Source organism: Urocitellus parryii, chromosome 7 (genome assembly GCF_045843805.1).
Source record: "Urocitellus parryii isolate mUroPar1 chromosome 7, mUroPar1.hap1, whole genome shotgun sequence".
NCBI lineage: Eukaryota > Metazoa > Chordata > Mammalia > Rodentia > Sciuridae > Urocitellus > Urocitellus parryii.
In genome coordinates this window covers 68,853,866-68,876,860 of record NC_135537.1, presented here as the reverse complement: position 1 = coordinate 68,876,860, position 22,995 = coordinate 68,853,866, and the positions used below count along the sequence as shown (strand labels likewise).

At 35.3% G+C, this 22,995-nt stretch overlaps 1 protein-coding gene across 1 annotated transcript in view; it reads left to right on the top strand.

The window, feature by feature from the left end:
* Positions 1–18,417: 18,417 nt before the first annotated feature.
* Ppp1r42 (protein phosphatase 1 regulatory subunit 42) overlaps positions 18,418–22,995 on the top strand; it is a 43,241-nt gene continuing 38,663 nt past the window's right edge. The window contains exons 1-3 of the mRNA XM_026407764.2: positions 18,418–18,546; positions 21,228–21,394; positions 22,272–22,410. Of these exons, the coding sequence (XP_026263549.1) occupies positions 18,418–18,546; positions 21,228–21,394; positions 22,272–22,410 (435 nt within the window). The remainder of the gene's footprint in view (positions 18,547–21,227; positions 21,395–22,271; positions 22,411–22,995) is intronic.

Sequence of the window (22,995 nt, the reverse complement as noted above, 5' to 3'; positions counted from 1 at the left end):
CTTTAAATTTTAATTAGTTTCATGATCACTTTTCTTAAACATGTTCCTATTTAAAACATCAAGCTTTTAGCAACTCAAGATTCAATTTGCAGTCATAATTTATAAACTGAAGTCATGAGATGAGGTTTGTTGCCTTTTCCTGCAAAGTATTATCTTACAGCCTTGAGCTATTCGGGAGCTGAAAAGGCCATTTTTCCTGAGTGAAGTCTGTTTTTTGTTCAGTTTCAAATTTTTCATAGATAATTTCTCAAACTCTTTGGTGATAATATACAGGAAATGTCAATCGTCATAAAAAATTTAATCCCAATGTCCAAGTAATTTTTAAAAGGAATAGGAGCAGGACTTCAAGCCCAGGCTCTAGCAGAGATGGAAAGAAGTCAGTTGATATGGAATGGGATTGAAACCAGTTAGTGGATCCAGTAAGATTCCACAAATCAACCGTGTTCCAAATTTTCCAGGTTGTTTTAATATATAGAGATTCTACTTCCAAACAATTGAATAATATGAACTTCTATATAAATTGTTGAGAATTTTAGGCATTTAGTTCCATCTTTTATGTTATACTTTACAATTATATGAGTGTCTTGATGTGCCTGTTTTCATTGACTACGAATAGCATACCACTCAGGTTGTTATTTTGAAATCAACAATACTGCCAAGGACAAAAAAGAGCCAAGAGAAGCCATTTGTGCTCCATTGTTTCTGAATTTGGAAAATAAAAGCTTACACCAAATATTTCTTGCTCCCTTTGAGTGATCAAGTCTGAAGACTGTCACAAGTTTAGTATGAATACCTGGTATACGAGCTTTAAAAAAAAATCAGTATATTGCACAATAGAATAATAAACTGCCCCAAAACACAGCCACTTAAAAATAAACACAAAGGAGCAGAAGCATGAGTAACTTTACAATGAATCAGAAAAGCTGGGAGGTGAAGTGCTGCATGTTGCAGAGGTTCAGTTTCCAAAACTGTCCTGTGACTGATGAGGTACAGACGTGTAAGTCATGCATGCAGAGAAGAGTTCATTTATATTACTAAGTCTGCACTGCATCCACATGTAGCTAAATAAACTTAACAGAACATAGACCATTAAGTTTCTAAGGTTTCTTTTGTATTTCTGGATTGTTTTAACTATAACCTAAGATATATATATAGTGAGTATATATATATATATATATATATATATATATATATATATATATATATATATTGGTGAGTAATGTGGTTTTCTGTTTGTTTGTTTGTTTGAAGACAGAAAAATATACTACATAGTATGATGGTCTCTTTTGCTCATCCTCATAACTAAAAGATAATTTTGCTCAAATTATGATGAGGTAATTATGTTATCCACTATTTAATAATTGATGTGTTTCTGTCATTATGTTTGCAAAATATTAGTTAGGAAATAGAAAATACAGTTCTCATTTTGGCCTATTTTCAATACAAGTTCCAATAGCCAAAATGCTAATTTTAGGACACCAGGTGATTTCTGAGGTAATCAATCTATAAGTTTCTAAATCTTTTATCTAAATGTTAGCAGTTGATATACCATTCATCTTTGTAAACATAATGTTATAATCTACTTACTTTAGAAAATTAATAACATGAAATTCAGGTCAACTGTGACCACATTGGTATACTTAAACTTTTGATCTCACAAATCAGAATATTATAAAAATAAAATCAGGAACTCTGTCATTTCAGGTCAAATTTGGGAGGAAACAGCTAAAAGCATAGCTTGATAACTAACACTAGTGATTAATTGCTTTTTCAACATGTGGATTATCTTGGTGCCAAAAATTATAGAACAATTGCCTAACAAATTGGAGAGTCCCTGATGTCAGTACTCATATTTTCTTTGGATTATACTAAGCAATTATGCTAAACCTTCTAATGACTGAGTAAAATGGTATTGTGCCTTGGGGCACATTTGATGAACTACAGTTGTACTTTTCAAAGCCTAAGAGGCATATGCATAAAGAAGTATATTGTCTAGAATAGAATTGTTTGGCCTTTAAAAGATTATAAAAATTGATCACAAAACTATTAATGTTTACTATTGAAAATAATTACTTTAAACAACTTCCTGAAAAAAATTTCTTGGTATAAAATCATCTCCAAATAAATGTTTGATTTATATGATAAATTTTTTATCCTATAACTTAATACTTCATACCTCCTATTTATATTCAGTTCACTATTATTTGTATCAATAATGCTGAATAAGACCTTCATAACATGTATTTGTTGAGCTTTAACTTTTTACTTCAACTCCTATGTAATCCATCTAGTTTCTCATCCATGATTTTTCAGCATAGTTGAGGCTATTAAGATTTGGGGCTTAGGGCTGGAATTACAGCTCAGTGGTAGAGCGTTTGCCTAGCATGTGTGAGGGACTGGGTTCAATTCTCAACACCACATATAAATAAAAATAAAGATTTGGAGCTTAAAAGAATAAAAGAGACAAAATAAGAAATTAATATTTGTTCTTATATATGAGAATACTGTATTTAAAAACTACAACCATCTGAAATATTCTCTAGCCTCAAGGAAGTTAATTTGATATGCTGCTGATGTAAGAATTACACATGAATGCCACTTTTTAGGGGGTATATTTTCAAGCTTCCTAACTAATCTTAATATTTAAAATAAACATTATATCGCTTAAAACTAAGGAAGTATGAACTATTGAAATGACAATTCATTTAGACAAACATTAACAGTATGGACTTCTAATTCTCTCAAGATCTAAAAAAAAATAATTTATTACCATGTGCTTTACCTATTTCACTAAAGAGCATAACTAAAACAAAAGCTGTATTTTTAAAATTATTTTATTTTTTACTTATTCATATGCAGTGCTAAGGATCGAACCCAGTGCCTCACACATGCTAGGCGAGCGTTCTGTCACTGAGCTACAACCCCAGCCCCACAAAACCTATATGAATAAGAAAATTTGGAACACAAGTTGCAGTTATATATATATTTTTTTTTTTGTTACTTTCACAAGACCTTTTTACAGTGGCATTAGTCCATTCTTATGGACAACCTTCACAACCAAAACACCTCCCCAAGAGTCTGCACCCCCAGTACTGTCACATTGGGAATAACATTTTGGGGGCAGTACTGGAGATTGAACTCAGGGGCACTCAACTACTGAGCCACATCTCCAGCACTATTTTGTATTTTCTTTAGAGACTGGGTCTCACTGAGTTGCTTAGTGCCTTGCTTTTGCTGAGGCTGGCTTTGAACTCTCTATCCTTCTGCCTCAGCCTCCTAAACTGCTGGGATTACAGGCATATGCCACCGTGCCCAGCTGGGAATAATATTTTTTAGATTATATTTTCTAATTTTCAGGATCCTCCTGAGAGTTCTAGGGGCATCCTCAATAACACTATTCATTACATTAGTATCACACTATAAAAGTATTATATTTCCATCAGATTTTTGATTTTCAACTTACAATAAAGTAGCACCGGCTCTCTCCCTCAAATTCTAAATACAATATATTTTCCTAGTAACAAAAGGAAGATTTATATTCTGCCTTAGGATGTAAATGCCACTATGTATCAAAATTTGAATTTCTCACTATGGCCTAAGGACCCTTCAAGATCTGGTTTCTTTTTCTTTTTTAAAGAGAGAGTGAGAGAGAGAATTTTAATATTTATTTTTTAGTTATCGGCGGACACAACATCTTTGTTTGTATGTGGTGCTGAGGATGGAACCTGGGCCAAACGCATGCTAGGAGATGGCGCTACCACTTGAACCACATCCCAGCCCCAAGATCTGGTTTCTAGGGTTGGGGTTGTGGCTCAGTGGTACAGCACTCACCTAGTACTTGTGAGGCCCTGGGTTCCATCCTCAGCACCACATAATAAATAAAATAAAGGTATTGTGCTCAAGTACAACAAAAAATATTAATCTACTTCCTTCATATTCCATTCTCCCCTCCCTCATTGGTCCTTACATTCACCCAGCTTCTTCTCTTTTCAAACTCTCTAGTTCTGGCTGCTTCCAGGGCCTGGAAGGCTCCTTGAAGTTTCTCACAGGCTTGATTCTTCATTCTTGAGGTCTCTGCTCAGATGCCTGTCTCCTCCTAGAGACCTGGCCTGTCATCTTCACCCTAAAAAAACACTTCTTCCTTTCCTTCCATCCTCACTTCTAAAGCCTAGTTAGGGTTCACTCTATTGGTTTCCTTCACAGAATTTATCACAACAGGAAATTATCTTGTTCACTGTTTACTTGTCTACTGACTCACCTTTCTAGAATATAAGCTCCATGGAGTCAGGGACTTGATCTCACCCACTAGCACTTAGCACCTTGAATAGTGGCACATCATAGGCACTTGATAGAAAAGTTCAGCCAAGAAACTCAATTTTCTTTTGTTGTTGTTATTTTCGTTTTTGGTTAGTGGTGGTTTTGTTTTGTTTTGTTTTAGTGTGTGTGTGTGTGTGTGTGTGTGTGTGTGTGTGTGTGTTGCCCGGGATTGAACACAGGGCTTTGTGCATGTAAGTCAAGCACTCTACCAACTGAGCTATATCCCCAGCTCAATTTGCTTTTAAGAATTAACAATATAATGTTTTTAGTAAGGACAAAGTATTTTTTATGGGAACATGAATTTTGCTACACACTAAGATCTTATAAAATGAATACCTTTTCCCAAATTTTCTTAACAGGTTTAAAACAGGAGTTTTAAAAAAATCATTTTTTCAATGAAAGGTTGTTATTGCGGAAATATGCAAAAATCCATACACTAATTTAAAAAAAAAGCACCAGTAATCTTCAAAAATGAACATGAAATAATTATAATGCACCAGTTTAAAAAAAAATAAGCAAGAAGGGGAAACTTTTTAAAAATAAGCAGATAGGTGCCCCCAAAATGAAGCAATTAAGTACAAGTATAAATATGTTTTCATTTATTTTAACAAATTATTTTAAAAGACATGAGGATAGAGTATATAACATTACTAAGTTTCACTCTTAGCCTCAATCCATCACCAACTAATTAAACTTTTGCTGAACTTATTATTGGCCTGATAAATTTAAGCAAAGTCTTGGATCTCTAGTAGAAGACAGAAAGGTTCTTTACCTCTAGTATAAAACATCTTTTTTCCCCTTAATTCTTAAAATATAAGCAAGGAACTGTTTCCGAAACTGAACCTACACTTTTTGTTTTAACCTAAACTTTTTCTATAATTAAAAGTTCCTTTCTTGTAAATTCTTCATAAACACTTAGCTGTTAGTTTATTAACAATAAATATTTCAGAAATAAAGATGAAACAAAGATTAGAATGCCATTGGAAATTTTTACAACATATTTTTCAGAAAATATCTTTTTTACTATAATTGTATAATATAAATGTGTTTTTTTAATACTTATTTATTTAGTTAGTTTTCGGCGGACACAACATCTTTGTATGTGGTGCTGAGGATCGAACCCGGGCCGCACACATGCCAGGCGAGCACGCTACTACTTGAGCCACATCCCCAGCCCATAAATGTGCTTTTAATGAAACTGACTTTCAGCTGAGATCATTTAATTTACAGCCACATTTCACATTATATTTATGCAGTTTGACCTTCTAGTGGAAATGCATGTTAATAGTTAAAAGTGGCTGTATTAAACATAATAGATTTTTTAAAAACAGAACCCAAGAAAATCTTTTTTAATATTTATTTTTTATTTGTAGTTGAACAAAATACTTTTATTTATTTTTACGTGGTGCTGAGGATCGAACCCAGGGCCTCGTACCTGCTAGGTGAGCACTCTACCACTGAGCCACAACCCCAGCCTTCTTATCATTCTTAAGTAGTGATGGGGACAGTGGTGAAACAATTAGTTTTGAAAGTTGTTTCTGACACTAAGTGGACTTGATTTGGTGACTGAATGTGAGAATGCTAGTATGTGAGACAGTGTTGGAGGTGGCTCTCTGACTGTACTTTGTTGTTTGTGTTTGTTTGTTTTTAAGCTGTAGATGGACACATACCTTTATTTTATTTATTTTTATGCAGTGCTGAGGATTGAACCCAGTGCCCCACACATGCTAGGCAAGTGCTCTGTCACTGAGCTGCAACCACAGTCCCTTGTTTTGCCAGGGTGTGGGGGGAGGAGTAACAAAGATTGAACCCAGGGGGGCACTTAACCACTGAGCCTCAGCTCTTTTTATTTTATATTTTGATACAGGGTCTCACCAAGTTGCTTAGGGCCTCACTAAATTGCCGAGGCTGGCCTCAAACTTAGAATCCTCCTGCCTCTGCTGGGATTAGAGGCATATACGATGGCAGCCAGCTTTTCTGATTCTACTTTGTGTAGTAGGATGGACTGTGGACAAGCCAAACTAGAGGAAGCCTATTAGATTTGTGCAGGATAGAAATGATATCAGTTTTGAGTTTTCAATGCCTCTAGGACATTCATATTCAGGTGGATTGAATGACTAGAAGCCTGTTTGATGATTAGGTCCAAAAATCAAAGAAATACTATAGATTACTTTACATGTCACCTATAGAGCAATGATTTATATTTATAGAATTTGTTATATAATAAATGACAAATCAGTTACTAAGTTTTTAATCACATTATTGGGGCTCATATTTTGTGCATCATCGCATTAGAAGGCTCCTAATAGCTTCTAGAGAAACTCTCAAGTACATGATCATATACAGGTTACAGAAATAAGGAGTGGAAACTGACCCACCCAGAAGTAAAAGGAAATTGTATTGTTTCTACAGCTTCCAGTTTCTACATACAGATATATGTTCACAAAGAAACCTTTTGTTCCCGTTCCTATAGTCATTTTAATTTCTCTCCTTTGAGCTTCCATTCAGAGTTTTCTATGAAAATTCAAATTATGACCCAAATTTCTGAATAATAAATCTTCTCTCCTTAAGGGAATTGTCCATCTTTCAGTATTGCTGTGTAACAATCACCCCAAAACTTAGTGGATTAAAACAACACACATTTATTATTGCAGAATATTATGGGCCAGGAATCTGGGTCCTCTTCTTCAGGGTCTCTAACAAGGCTACAATCAAGCATTGGCTAGAGATGAAGCATCATCTGAAAACAATTGGTAGAAGAACCAACCTTCCAGCTCTAACAGGGATTTTTGGCATTTAGTTTCTCAATGAACTAATGCCTCCGTTTCTCACTAGCTATTGGCTGGAGAGTACCCTCAGATCCTTGCCACACGGACATTCCCAATTACAGCTTGCCTAATCAAAGCAACTGAGTCTGCTGTTATGACCTAATCATGGAAATGACATCCCATAAATTTTATTTTATTTTATTCATTTTATTGGCCAGAACAAATCATTAGTTCCACATTGTGGCAGAAAGGACCATACAAGGACTTAGATACCAAATAAATGTTAATTTTTCTGTGTGGAGTTGTGTGATGATATACATATCTGAACCTTTTAATTTCTCAATTTCTCAATGAAAGGTAACATATCATTAAAGTGTTTGCTTAGCACTTTATGTAGTACTATGCAGTATTATACTCAGGAAATATACAGTGACTAACAAATATGGAACAACATGAAATGTAAAGTATATTTTTGTCTAAAGTTACTTGGAAACTCTAGTTGAGGCTTTTAAAATGTGCTTTTTTAACCATCATGCTTTCAAAAGTGTATTTTAAAATGATTCTCAAGACTTCACAATGGTTTTTTGCAAATATAAATTTCTCAACATCTGTCAAAGTATAAATCTTAAGGGTATTTTACACTGAACTTACAAATGTGGTAATGAACACAAGTATTTCTTGTAGTCTGCCAAATTTCTGCCACATTGGAAAATATACAGATGATTCTTGAACACAGTGTGCCACTAGACAGGAATTATATTTCACATCTTATGACAGAATACTTTCTCTTGTTGCATTAAAAAATTAATTAGTAATTCAAACCATTTTAAACACCAGCAATCACAGTGATTTTTAACTCCAGGAAGAGCAGGATTCAAAATGAACTTTGAAAATGTAATTTTATCATTTTTTAAAAGCCTAATTGCAAAAACAAAAAGAAAAAATTCCTAATCTCACCACCAGGAAATAACCACTTGTAAATATTTGGGTGTATATCTACATATCTATATGTAAATATATTATCTATTTATCTATCTCTTCTTTTAGACATTTGAAAGTATATTAGGCTGGGGCTATAGCTCAGTGGTAAAGCACTTGCCTTGCTAGTGTGAGGCACTGGGTTCGATCCTCAGCACCACATAAAAAATAAATAAAGATACTGTGTGTTCATTTACAACTAAAAATATATTTTTTTTAAAAAAGAAAGTATATATAACTGGGAGTGGTGGTGCATACCTGTAGTCCCAGATACTCAGGAGGTACAGGCAGAAGGATCATTTGAGCCCACAAGTTTGAGATTAGCCAGAGCAACATAGTTAGACACAATCTCTAAAAAATACTAGTAAATTTTACCACATATGAGATCATACTCCTTTTTTATAATGGCATATGAAAATTTTCCAAAAAGATTTTCAGATCCTGCTCTTCATGGAACTAAAAATCACTTTGTGACTGCTGATGTTTAAAATGATTTGAAATACCAATTAAAATTTTTAATGCAACGAGTAAAGTTTAAGAGAAAGTATTTTCTCCAGCCACAAAAAAATGAAATTATGTCATTTTCAGGTAAATGAATGAAACTAGAGAGCATTATATAAGTGAAATAAGTCACAATCATAAGGTCAAGGGTCATATGTTTTATCTGACATACAGAAGCTAGAGAGAAAAGGGGAAATAAAGGTGGGGGTGAATTTCATGAAAAACAGAGATCAGTTGAAGAAAGGGACCAAGGGGTGGGAGAGGAGAAGTGCTGGGAAGTGATATTGGCCAAATTATATTGTTATATTGTGTGCATGTACAAACATGTAACAACAAATCCTATCATTATAGACAACTATCATGCACACATGTGGAAAAAGGGGAGGAAAATATTCTCTCAGTACAATGGGAGAAACTGATATTCAAGGTTTCTAGCAATGTAATGTTAGCAGCTAATTACTCATTTAAGAGCAATGGGCCAGCCTGCATGCATTATTAAAAGTGTTACCCCAGAGGAATAGCCTACAAAATAGATAGGAGGAATTTCTGATTTATGTCCTAGTGTTTTAACCATATTATTCTGATCACTCTTACTTTTCATCCTTCTGTAGCTTTTTATTCTGTTAGTAACCCCCTGAATACACTCTTTGAACTCTTTGCCCTGTATCTGGATCTGAATCACCAGATTTTGAATTACTATTATTTGTTCTAAGAACAAATATTACTACTGATAAATTTTTCTTTGCCATCTTTACCAGCTTTTCTTCCCTCTTCCATCCCAACTAGTTGGCATAGCTATTGACCCACTATTTCTCTTTCTTTACTTTCTCCCTCACTACCACTTATGGCTTCATGGTTTCATTAATTAGTTTTATACTGGAGACTATAAATACTTCTCCCATCTCACATTTCCCCTCAAATTTATTGCAACCTCTCCTCTTTCTCCAGTATTAATCCTTTATCCTACATAACACCTGGGAATTTTATTCTCCTCTCCTTTTATCCAATCGATATTAAATCATATTTCAAGAAGTCTCCTAAATTCGTTCATTATTTTCTACTTATATTTGTCTTCATTCCATTTGGGCCAAGATTACTTCACAAATGGACTTTACCAACAATGTATGGAATGAAGTTTGGGTTTCTTTGCCCTGATCCCCAACCCCTTCTTAGGCTATTCCTATTGTAATGATCAGTGACATATAATGAAAAGAGAACAGGATTTGAAATCAAGAGCCCAAGAATAAGTTTCCTCTTTGCCACTCCAAGTGTATGACCTTAAGAACATTTCTTTCTTCTTTCTAAGCCCATTAGTTTTCTTATCTGCAAGATGGCAATGGGACTACCCTTATGGGCTCTAAGCTGCCTTGCAATTTTAACAGATCCACTCTTGACACTTCTTTGCTCAAGGAATGGCAATGACAACCTTGTACTCTCAGAACACAACAGGTACTCTCAGGTATGCTGTGTCCTTTACATCCAGATTGTTTCACTGTATCTCCATTAAGCCTGTTTTTTTCCACTGTAAATCTGTTCTTTGTACTACTATTCTTCCTTTCTTTCATTTATAAATTATTTATTTTACAAACATTTATGAAGTGACTTCTCAATATACAAGGCACTTTCCTGGTTCCTGGGAATAGCAAGGTAAAAGATCTAATCCTTGTCCTCAAATAATGTATCACCTTATTGGAGTCTGGATAAGTAACAACATATAGTGAAGTGATAAGTGCTAATCTAAAGAACTGAATACATCCCAGCTATGCTGGGGGCAGAAAGTAACATCACTTAACAACGATGGAGTCTGCAGGAAGTCTTCAGAAAAGATGCCCTTATTCTCCATCGTCTTAAAAGGTAAAAATAATGAAAGAGAGAATAACGTATGTTCTAGTGCTACTCTGCGGGGATTAGGGAGGGAAAATCTTTTTAGAACAGTGAACAGTGGAGAATTCTGGAGAGTAGGGGTCAAGTGGCAAACGATGAGGGAAGACATGATGAATGTCACCCTGAGTTTGGGTTTTATCCGAGAAAGGGTGAAGTATTGGCTTGATGCAGATAATTCCTTTTCTGATCTGTTACTGGGACAAGAGGGTTATTGTGCCCAACAGTCAAATCTGATGGTCCAGTGGGAAATGGTGACCTAGCAAAAATTGTCCTGTCTGCTGCCGATAAAACCGATGCCTCACGGCCAGTTCAATCAACTGATCTCCATCCAGAGACTGTCCAGGGGGCTGTATCAACCCTCGGCCCCACGTCACAATCAACAGCCCCTGCGCCCGGCCACAGGGGGCGCTTCCCGCAACCTCGCGATACTTCCCTCGAGCAGCGGGCGGACCTGGAGCGTCGGGTCGCCCGGCAACCGCGCCCAGGCTGCCGAGGAGCCGGAGGCCGGCGAAACTTACCAAACCAGAGGTACTGACCAGACTCGTCTAGCGAGCGGTGAGGTGACCTCCGGGAAGAAGCGTGGAGACAGAGGAAACCCTAGAGCCACGTTTCCCAACCTTGCCTGCCAGTAAGACTCTCTAGGACGATTGTTAGAATGCAGGTCCCTGAGCCCTGACTCTAGAATTTCCAGAAAAACGGGAAGTCTGTATTTTAACGAATGCCTGGGATCAGGGAAGATTGGGAAACGGCTCCCGGGGAAGGAAACGCTGGAAGCGGGGGCCGCCGGGCTGGGCGAGCGGTGTCTGGGGTGCGCCTGAGTTCCGAAGGGTTTTGGAAGCTTGAGGGCTGAGGCCACCGAGCCTGGGACTCGCTAAGTGGGAAAGTAGGGGGAAACAGCCCATCTCCTCGGGCCTGCGGAAGTCCCGGGGGATGAAAGTCGAGGAGTCCCTTTAGTGACTCCCAGAGCGCCTGTAGGTAACTGTAAGCTGTTCCCGCTGAATCCTGGAGAGAGATCCTAGCTAGCCATTGGAGCCCGAGATGACACGTCTAGTGGGAGGAAATACAGAAAAGACGTTTCTCAAACTTTAGAAAACAATGAATCTCATTTAAAATCAAAGCAAGGATACCTCACCAGGGTTGACGGAATTGTTTTTATTATTATGTTCTAAAATGTATCCAAATCCACACTATTGGAGTCAGTTGAAACTGCTGATAGTTTATAATTTCTCTAAACAAGGAAACTACAATACCAATAAAGTTTAAAGTTTTATTTTAACAAAATGAATGAAGGTATTTTGTGCAGTCCTACAATGCAGGTACTTTGTTTTTAATATTTATTTTTTAGTTTTCGGTGGACACAACATCTTTATTTTACTTTTATGTGGTGCTGAGGATCGAACCCAGCACCCCACCCATGCCAGGTGAGTGCGTTACCACTTGAGCCACATCCCCAGCCCAATGCAGGTTCTTTTGAGTTAAAAGTCGCCTATTTTTGAGTGTTTAGTTCTCTCACTTTCACATTCAACCCCTGGGAATTTGTTTGGCTGTGTCTTTTTGTTGTTGTTTTAAGTTTAATATTGGGTCTATTGGTTTTCCTTTGATTTAATAAATACTTCATTTACTTACGTTTGCCTCTTTCCACTTTTAATTATCTGAAATACTTAAAACTTTTCTTCCACACAACACCAATATATAGAGACAGAATTCCTCTATAGTGACAGAGTTAAGATTAGGCCAACAGAAAATATGCTGCGCTGGCATATTGACTATTTTGAGTTAAAGGCCTTAAGGAACAACAGGTGCAACATTACTGACCTTTGTTTTGTTTCTTAAAAGCAAGAAATGCAATTTCCATTTGAAAAAGTCCTTCCCTATCCTAGAAAATTATCATTCTTACCATCAAGGATGGGAAGTTGGGGTACAGAAAAATCCATACAAACTTTTAGACTAACCCTTAATTTCCTAGCCACTTCTTCATCAGTCAGCTACCTTAGCCAAATCCCCTTTGCCTTGTCATTTTTCACAATTTCCTACTCTAATTCAGTGTATGAGTGTTCAGCTCTATGTCTTTGAGTCTTCATTTCCATAAAGATTCCCATTACACTTAAAACATATTAAATTTATATACTTTTCTGACAACAAATTTTAAATACAGGCAGAAAGGTTTACTTCTTTTTATTTATTTATTTATTTATTTAATTTTTTTTTTTTAAGAGAGAGTGAGAGAGGAGAGGAGAGAGAGAGAGAGAATTTTTTTTTTAATATTTATTTTTTAGTTCTCGGCGGACACAACATCTTTGTTAGTATGTGGTGCTGAGGATCGAACCCGGGCCGCACGCATGGCAGGCGAGCGTGCTACCGCTTGAGCCACATCCCCAGCCCCTTTATTTATTTTTTTTATTTTTATTTTTTTAAAGAGAGAGTGAGAGAGGAGAGAGAGAGAATTTTTAATATTTTATTTTTTAGTTCTCGGCGGACACAACATCTTTGTTGGTATGTGGTGCTGAGGATCGAACCCGGGCTGCACGCATGCCAGATGAGCGCGCTACCGCCTGAGCCACATTCCCAGCCCGGTTTACTTCTTTTTAAAAAAAATTTATTTTTTAGTTGGACACAATATCTTAATTTATTTATTTTTATGTGGTGCTGCGGATCGAACCCAGGGCCTCCCACATGCTAGGTGAGTGCTCTACCGCTGAGCCACAACACCAGCCCAAGATTTACTTCTTATAAAATTTTTTCTCTGTCTTATATCAATTTTAATTCTCAAGTCCAACCAGAAAAAAAAATATTCCAAGAGGATATAGATAAAAGTTTGCCTGTCTTTCATGAGGATAGGCATTTAGATCCAAATTTATTTTAGCCCAGGTTAGAAAACAGCCTTAAGTGAAAACTTGTGATAGCACTTTTCTTGGGTTGCAATCCCAGGGAAGTAGAGTGAAGGAAAAAAATGAACTGGACAGAGATGGAAAGAGAGCAAATATAAGCAAGTGTGACTCAGTAGTCTACCACGTTTTCAAAGGGATCTTCTGAAATGAATGCCTCTCACAAAAGTCCATGAGGGAAAGGAGAATAAATCAGTTGTGACTTCTGTCTCCCTTTGATCAAAGTTATCTCCACAGGGATCACTTCTTTCATATCACAGGGTTGCTGTGATACCAGTAGAGCAATCTCCTTCAGTTACCAGCGGGAGACCCTGGGGTGGATAACCTTTTTTAAATGTGCATTTTCACTGGGCTCACCTGAAATCCCAGTCACTCAGGAGGCTGAAACAGGAGAATCACAAGTTCCAGGCTAGCAACCTGAGATCCTTAGTAACTTGAGCAAGACTATGTCTCAAAAATAAAAAGGAGATGTAGCTCAGTGGTAGAGTGTCCCTGGGTTTAATTCCTACTACAAAAATAAATAAATAAGATGCATGTTTACCTCAGTTACCAGTGTAAAAAGGACAAATGAAATTTCCATAAAAAAAGTTCTAAGATTTAAGTCTTTTAAGTATGGGCCAACAAAATCATAAAGGATATTACAAATTGAAAACATCTACATGAAAAATCAAATATTGTGGAATCAGCTAAGGGTAGAAAATTCTAATTTTAAATATATTTATGTATATTTATATTAGAAGATAGACTGAAAATTAAAGCAAGCATCTACATTTAGACCTTGGAAAAACAAAGTAAACCTGAAAATATGAGGAAAGAAAATTCAAAAAGAGAAAAACAAAGTAATGAAATTGAAGCAGAGATACAAAGAGAGGTGGTCAACAAAGCTAAAATTGGTTTCCTTTGAGTGTGCTCACAAAGCGGACAACCTGGAAAGACTGGGATAGGCTTGTAGCTCACTGGTAGAGTGCTTGCCTACCATGGGTGAGGCACTGCGTTCAATCCCCGGACCATATAAAAACAAACAAATAAAATAAAGGTATTGTGCCCATCTAAAACTGAAAAAATATTTTTAAAAAAACTGGAAAGACTAATCGGGGGGAAATGGAGAAAAATTAGGAATGAGAAAGGGAACTATCAAAGCAGTAGTAAAGACTGGAGTACTAAAATAGAACTTTGTGACAACAAATTTAAAATATAGGCAGAAAGGTTAATTTGTTATAAAAATATACAAAATTTACCAAAATGGATTCCAGAAAAAACAGAAAACCTGAAGAGACCTATATTCATTAAAGAAACCAAAATAGTAGTTAAACATTAATCTCCCCAAAACATTTCTCCCCAAATGAGAATTCACCAGGCCCAGTTGGTTTTACAGGAGATTTTCCTATATTCAAGGAACAAAAAGTAGGAATGTTCACCCACTGATTTTAGTTAGCTTTGATTCAAAACCCAGCCATGAAAGTAATAGGAAAAAAATTACTGGCCAAATTCCCTAAATAAACATAGGTAAAATAGATCCTAAATAAAATATTAGAAAACTCAACTCATTTAGATCCAGTGTATCTAGAATATGCTATTCTGTGTAGTCTATCCCTGGAATGTAAAACATTTTAACATTAAAAAGTCTATTAATGTATTTCACCACATATTCTAATACATGTGCATACACACACACACACAGAGTCAACATCTGTTCATGAATTTTTTGTTTTTTCTTTATTGGTGCTTGGGATTGAACCCAGAGCTGCACACACATACTAAACAGGCACTCTACCACTGAGGTAAACCCCCAGCTCCTAAATAGTGATTTAAAAAGGAATGATTATAAGCTGTGAGTAGAAAAGAAATTTCTTAACCTGAGAATGGCTGGCTACTAAAAAAAAAAAAATCACAGCAAACATAATATACTTCTTAGTGGTAAAAGTTATAAATACTTCCTTTGAGTTCAGCAATAAGACAAGTACACACACTTTTTTTCTTTCCACATTTTTTTATTGGTGCATTACAGTTGTATGTAAAGACAGGTTATTTGTTACACATTGTAATGTACACAACATAACAATATAATTTGGTCAATATCACCCCCCAGTACTTCCATCTGCATCTCTCCCCCCAGTCTGTTTCCTCTACTGATTTCCATGAGATCCCTGCCTATGTACCCCCCACCTTTCTTTTCCTTTTTCCTCTGTAGCTTCTACATGTAAGAGAAAATACTCTCATTCTTGATCTTCTGAGTTTATAGCTTATTTTGCTTACCATAACGGCCTCAAGTTCTAACCATTTTCCTGCAGTGACATAATTTCATTTTTCTTTTTTTTTTTTTTGCAGGGGGAGGTGTGTGCTGGGGATTGAACTCAGGTACACTCAACTACTGAGCCACATCCCCAGCCCTATTTTGTATTTTCTTTAAAGACAGGGTCTCACTGAGTTGCTTAGTGCCTCTCTGTTTCTGAGGCTGGCTTTGAACCTGTGATCCTCTTCTGTCAGCCTCCCAAGATGCTGGGATTATAGGTGTGCACCACCATGCCTGGCTCATTTTTCTTTATGGCTGAATAAAACTCCATTGTGTATTTGTGTGTGTGTGTGTGTGTGTGTGTGTGTGTGTGTGTGTGTTATATATCTTCCATTTTCTTTATCCATTCATCTGTTGATGGAAATTTAGGCTGGTTCCATAGTTTGGGTATTGTGAACTGTGCTGCTAAAAACATGGAGATATATATATATATATATATATATATATATATATATATATATATATATCACTATAGTATGATGATTTTCTTTTCTTTTTTTTTTTTTTTTTTTTTTTTTTTTGGTACCAGGGATTAAACCCAGGGATGCTTAATCATGGAGCCACATCCCTAACCCTTTTTATTTTTTATTTCAAGACAGGATCTCACTATGTTGCTCAGAACTTTGCTTTGTAGCTGAGGCCGACTTTGAACTTTTAATCCTCCTGCCTGAGCCTCCTGAGTCTCTGGGATTAGAGGCCTGCACCATTGTGCACGGCTATGTCATTCTTTTAAAATCAAGGAAGGAGTTACTAAGTAAGACACAAAAAGCACAAAACATGAGCCAAAAGGAAAATGATGCACTTGGCTAATGTTCAAAAACAGAAAAAAGCTTCTAGTTTTTAGAAAATACCATTTAAAAAAAAGAATTCAAAGAAAAAGAGAGTGATGGAGCAAATAGACTAGCCATGGTCTGAAAAAAGATACTTGCAACAGATATAATCAATGAAAGGAAGATTAGTATCAGATAGAAATGTGTTTGTTCTAAAAATTACTTATAAAAACAAAAATACCAAAACTGGGTGAAATATAAGAAATAGCAGTTATATCCACTGGCTTGAAAAATTTTGTGTAAGTGATGATCTGGTTATGAAGAACTTCTCTTGGTATGATTCACCCACAGAGAATAAAAACCTTGATCCTTTAGAGAAACTATAGTAAAATTCAATATAGAGTCAGTCTTCTCCAGTAAACTCAATCTAGCACTTACTATTTTAGATAGCTTTGATACAAAAACCCAACCATGAAATATAAAAAAAAAATTAATGGCCAAATTCCCTAAAGAAGCATAGGTAAAATAAATCCTAAATAAAATACTAGCAAACTTGGGCTGGGGATGTGGCTCAAGCGGTAGTGTACTCGCCTGGCATGCGTGCGGCCGGGGTTCGATCCTCAGCACCACATACAAACAAAGATGTTGTGTCTGCCAAAAACTAAAAAATAAATATTAAAAAATTCTCTCTCTCTCTCTCTCTCTCTCTCTCTCTCTCTCTCTTAAAAAAAAAAAAAGAAATATTAGCAAACTCAATACATTTAGATCCAGTGTATCTGGTATATGCCAGTATTCCTTAGGGGAGAGTTGGATCCTCCCATCTCAGAAGTAGATACCATTTTTCTTATTTATTCTTTTGAGACAGGTTCTTGCATATTCAACAGTCTGGCTTCAAACTCCTGAGCTCAAGCAATCTTCCTGTCTCAGCTTCTTACATACCTGAGCTATAATATCAAGCTTCTTATTTTGTTCCTTATTTTTTCTTTTTGGCTCTGCTGGAGATAGAACCAGGGCCTCAGGAAGCTCTGAGGAGCCAAGACCCAGTCCCTTATTTTATGAGAAATTTGAAATAACCTGCCAAAGACTGCCTAACCCCAGTGATCAGTGAAGCCAAAATCTGAACCAGCCAATCTGGATTGAGAAATACTGCATTATGCTGCCTCTTTCAGGATTATAGTTGTAGTAACATAGCAAAATTTCTAGGCTAGCTCCATTTTTAAGTGTTTTGTAGCATTATCCTCTATATAACTCAAGATTTTCAATTTATGTGTTCTGATTTTGAAATTTTGAAAATAGATTTACTGTGATTATTATGGGAAAAGGAGCCAGAAGATCTAATGCCATTCTCAACTGCCTCTAGATTGAATAATTGAAGATGAATTTCTTCCTCTAAGACATGAGAACAATAGACAATATTCCTTGAGGTCCTTTTTGACTCCAAAAGAGAATAAATTATCCTTCAAAAGATGCCCACAATAATAATTCAATACTACTCAAGGAGAGGAAAAGATTTAAAAGTAAAAAACAAATGAATACTATGCACTTAATTAATTTTGATATCTTAAATCTAAGTCTATGCTCTTAGAAAATACCTCAATGCTCATAAAAATGTCTATGGACTAACTCATCAAATAGTTTTATATAAGAAAATTAAAGAAGCCGGACTCAGTACCACACAATTGTAATCTCAGCTATTTGGGAGGCTGAGGCAGGAAGATCACATGTTTATGATCAGCCTGGGCAATATAGTGAGCCTGTCTCAAAAAAGAAAAAAAAAAAAAACCTAAAAGGGCTAGGAATGTAGCTTAGTGCTGAAGTGCTCCTAGGTTCAATCCTTAGTATTGCAAAAAAAAAAAAAAAAAGATTAAATCAAAATAACCTTTCCTAAATTGCTATGTGATATCATAATATTCCATTTTTCTTTAATTTTTAGAAAGTTGGAAATAAACAATATCTGAACCTGCTTCTGGACATGATATCAAAACAGAGCTATTGCTGAGAGTTTGGTTTATAGAGAAATCATGGTTCGACTGACCTTGGAACTAATTGCCAAAAACAGCAATCTTAAACCCCGAAAAGAAGAAACCATTGCACAATGCCTGAAGAAATTAACTCATATAAATTTTTCAGACAAAAATATAGATGCAATTGTAAGAACTCTGAAATTATTTCTTATTTTTATATAATTAACAATGTAATGTTTAGAAATTGGTCTGAGGGCATATCTAACATATTAACTCTATTATTAATTAAATTTATCAACTGTATTTCTTCCAGTAAGCTTTATAGTATGTTTTCATTTTAATTTCCTCCTGTGATATCAAACTTATTTTCTATAAAATGTACCATTGTGATTTTCATGAATTATATGTTAGATATTATTGTTACTGTTCCCCTACAGTACTCTATGGATTTGAAAATAATTTCAGAGATGTTTTTGTATTATTCCAGAGCCTTGGAATATAACATTTTAAATATCAAAATGTTATGAAATAACTATGTGACTATGTTCAACTGTGGGGGTAAGGATATAACTCAGTGGTAAAGATGTGTGCTTAGTATGCCCAGGACCCTGGGTTGGATCCTAAGCAACAACCACCCACAAAAAAAAGTTCACCTGAAATTTTTTGCACATAATTTAACTGGTTATGTGTGTGTGTGTGTTAGATTAGTTTAATTTTTAAAAAATATTTTTTAGTTGTAGATGAACCCAATACCTTTATTTTATTTATTTATTTTATGTGGTGCTGAGGATTGATCCCAGTGACTCACACATGCTAGGCAAGCACTCTACCACTGAGCCACAACTGCAGCCCCGAGAGTGGTTTAGTTTTATCAGACAAGAATACGTTTACTTGGATATGTTCTGAAATTACATTTTCTCGGTGCTAAGGTAATTCTTTCTTGGCTTTAATTTAGGAAACTGTAAAGGCTGAAATAACTCTTTGGGATCATTTGTATTGGTATCTGTAGACCCTAGTATGTCTTAAAGACTACAGATGAGAGAAAATTTCTCAGAAACATAGAAACTATATGAGGGCAAGGATCATGTCCCTATTTTACACACATCATTCTAAACCCCCTATCCAATATAATACCTGACTCATGTTAAAACCTTTGTCTAATGAATGGCTGAATGAAATACCAAAGCCCCATTAAAAATATTTTGAGTGGGAAAAGCATAGCAAAGCAGTAGATCATTTGCCTAGCATGCAAGGTCCCGAGTTCAATGCCTAATATCGAAAAAAATGTTTTGTTGTTGTTGTTTTTGTAGATCCACAATCCACTCCTATGTTCTATCATTTATGGTTCCCTGATGATCCTTCTCTTCAAGGATTCAGCTGCCCCAAGCCTCCTGTTTCTCTTTTGTTGCTCAGAAAGTCCCAAAGAGCCCTTATTAAAGGTTTTTTGTCCTCAAAACAATCTATACGTATTTCTCCAGCTTGTATGATCTTTGTCAGGAGGAAAGCTAACTAGTGAAAAGTAATCCAAATGAGAAGAAATTATAAAATGAGAAGTTATAAACTTAAAAGTTCCCAAAATGTGATGTTAATGAAGACTGACACTTTTTTTGAGCAGAATTTCCCTCTCCCTTATGTAGGGAGAATTACTCTAGGGTAATTCTGCCACCATTCAAGAAATAACAATCTTTTAAAGAAAAACAAAACAAAAAAAACCACTTTATTTAATTTATTTGTATATGGTGCTGAGGATCGAACCCAGGGCTTTGCATGTGCTAGGTAAGTGCTCTGCTACTGAGTCACAACCCCAGACCCAAGAAATAAAAGTCTTTTAAAATTAACTTCAAATTTTTTCTAATCTCAGAAGTAATTGGTGTTTAGCTGGATGTGGTGCCATGCATATATGATCTTATTCACTTGGGAGGCAAAGGCAGGAAGATTAAAAATTCAAGGCCAGCCTCAGCAACTTAGTAAGACCCTATCTCAAAACAAACTAAACAGGACTGGGAGTATAGTGCAGTGGTTGAATGCCTAGCATGCACAAAGCCTGGATTTGATCCCCCAGCACAGAAAAAAAAAATTTTTGTAATAAATATAAATAATATAATAAGAAGGAATGTAATCCTACCATTTAGAGATATTTATTTTTAATACTTAGGTGATGTCCTTCCAGTTTTTTCTAGACATGTAGTAATATATTTTCCAAAACTGGGTCATAAATACATTTAATTATGTATTATTAAATCTTTAAGATATTACTATAGAAATAATAAGAGTATTTAATGGTTTTACAATAGCATTATATTTTTAATTAATCCATTATTCTTGAATATTGGATGACTTCTGATTTTCAGTATTATAAGCTGTTTACTTCCAAACATACAGAAAGAGTAAGCCTGGCTTTATTTTACTTATTTATTTTTTAATTTATTTTTTAGTTGTAGTTGGACCACAGTATCTTTATTTATTTATTTTTAGGTGGTGCTGAGGATTGAACCCAGGGCCCCACACTTGCTAGGCAATCACTATACCACTGAGCCACAACCCCAGCCCCAAGCCTGGCTTTATAATGTTGGAACAATAATTTGTTCAATGCTTCTACCTTCAGAGGATCCTAATTGCTTCCAAGGAAAATTGCTCGCACTGGGAAAAATCTTAACAAATACAATTTTACTGATATAATTACAGAATGTTAAATCCTAGAACTTATTTTGTTAATCACTCTAGTCTCATTTTGACTGCCAAGAATAGAGAAATATTTTTCTTTCTTTTATATAAAGGGAAATTTATAGAATGTTCATATGAAAAATTTTCTGAAAAACAAAATTCTAAGATTTTAGGAAATTGACTGATTGTTGTTTTCCTTTTAGGAAGACCTCTCTTTTTGCAAAAATCTTAGCGTTTTATATTTATATGATAATCGTATTAGTGAAATCACTAACCTGAATTATGCCACAAATCTGACCCATCTATACCTTCAAAACAATTGTATTTCATATATAGAGAACCTCAGATCATTAAAGAAACTGGAAAAACTGTAAGTGCTTTTATTTTTTTAATAATATTAACTGCTTGTCATCTTTACTGTATATATTTTATGCAGGCAGGCATTTCCATTTTCTGCATTAAGTTTCACAAGTAAATTTAATGTGTAATTGAGTCTGATTTTCACATATATTTTGTGGAACAGGCCTCGATTTTTATTTTCTTATATAATATTATTCATATGAAATAAGCTGTTTCACAGGTAATATTCAACAATCTATGTTTTACTAAGCTTTTTTGGTGGGGTAAGTTGTATTGTGAGCTTATAGGGACACCTAAAACATCCTCATGTGACTTAACTAGTGAAAAAAGTTTCCATGGAGCCCAGATAAGTTCTGTGCCTTTCAGAATCACATCTCAAAAGGTCAAGCTCATAAAGTTGATCGTGTTCACATATATTTCATTGTAAAACGGCATTTACTACCTATAAGATCCAAATTCACAAAAGGGGACCAATGGCTTTGTAATGGGGACAATAAGAGTGGGTTGGTGAATGCTCATTAAAAATGCAGATTACTGTGTTCCAACCTAGATATCTAGAATTTCTGGGAGTTAAGCCCCCAAATCTTCATTTTTAAACCTACAACCCAGGTGACTCTCTATACCCTAACACATGAAAAGACCTGGTAGATAGTTTACTATGGACTGTTTCAATTCTCACTTTTAGAAAAACTAAAAATGTATTTTTAGACTAATTTAAGTGTAAGAATATAATTTATTGTTATTTAGATAAACCTTTCATAGATTCAATATAAGCACAGTATTCTCTGTATATAGTTTTCACACAGTTGAATGATGTCTTACACTTTTATCATGTATAAAAACCATGGCATTCTCAAAGTCTATTTAGAATTATGTCTATGTTTCAGATATCTGGGAGGCAATTACATTGCTGTCATAGAAGGTTTGGAAGGATTGGAAGAACTAAGAGAACTTCATGTTGAGAGTCAGAAGCTTCCCCTTGGAGAAAAGCTTCTATTTGATCCAAGAACTCTTCGTTCTCTGGCAGTAAGGCCATACTTGAATATTTTGACAAAGAATATAGTGGTTATCAAGTTATAATGAAATAGGAACATGGGAGGGAATATTTGGACACTGTACATGCTCTTTCTGTTTGTGTGACTGGTTGTCTGCTTGAGGACTGAAGCTGATTTTCCCACATAATGTCTCAGAATCATAATACTATAAATAGTAGTGCCCAACTCTTAGAGTAAATGGATATGAAAAGGTTATGTAAGTTTAGGATATGAAAAGGTTATGTAAGGTTATTTAAGTTCTAATACAGATGTTAATTCATTCATAATTTGGGCCTTGGTGATTCCTGTGGCTTAAAATTTTAAATTTTAGGGAAAAGCCTAAGGAAAAAGGAATGTACAATTATTTGGCAGCTTTTAAACAATGCAGAGAAATTAACTATTTTCTATCCCATCCCCCCCATAATCAGCTGTCAGCAACCACCACTCAACCTCACCTGATCCAATTAGACTGACCACACTGTGGGGATGGCTACTTTTACTGGAAAACACCACTGAACAATTTTGCTAGCTCAATTTTTACATAAATTCAAGCAGATCTGAAATTCTAAATATGAGG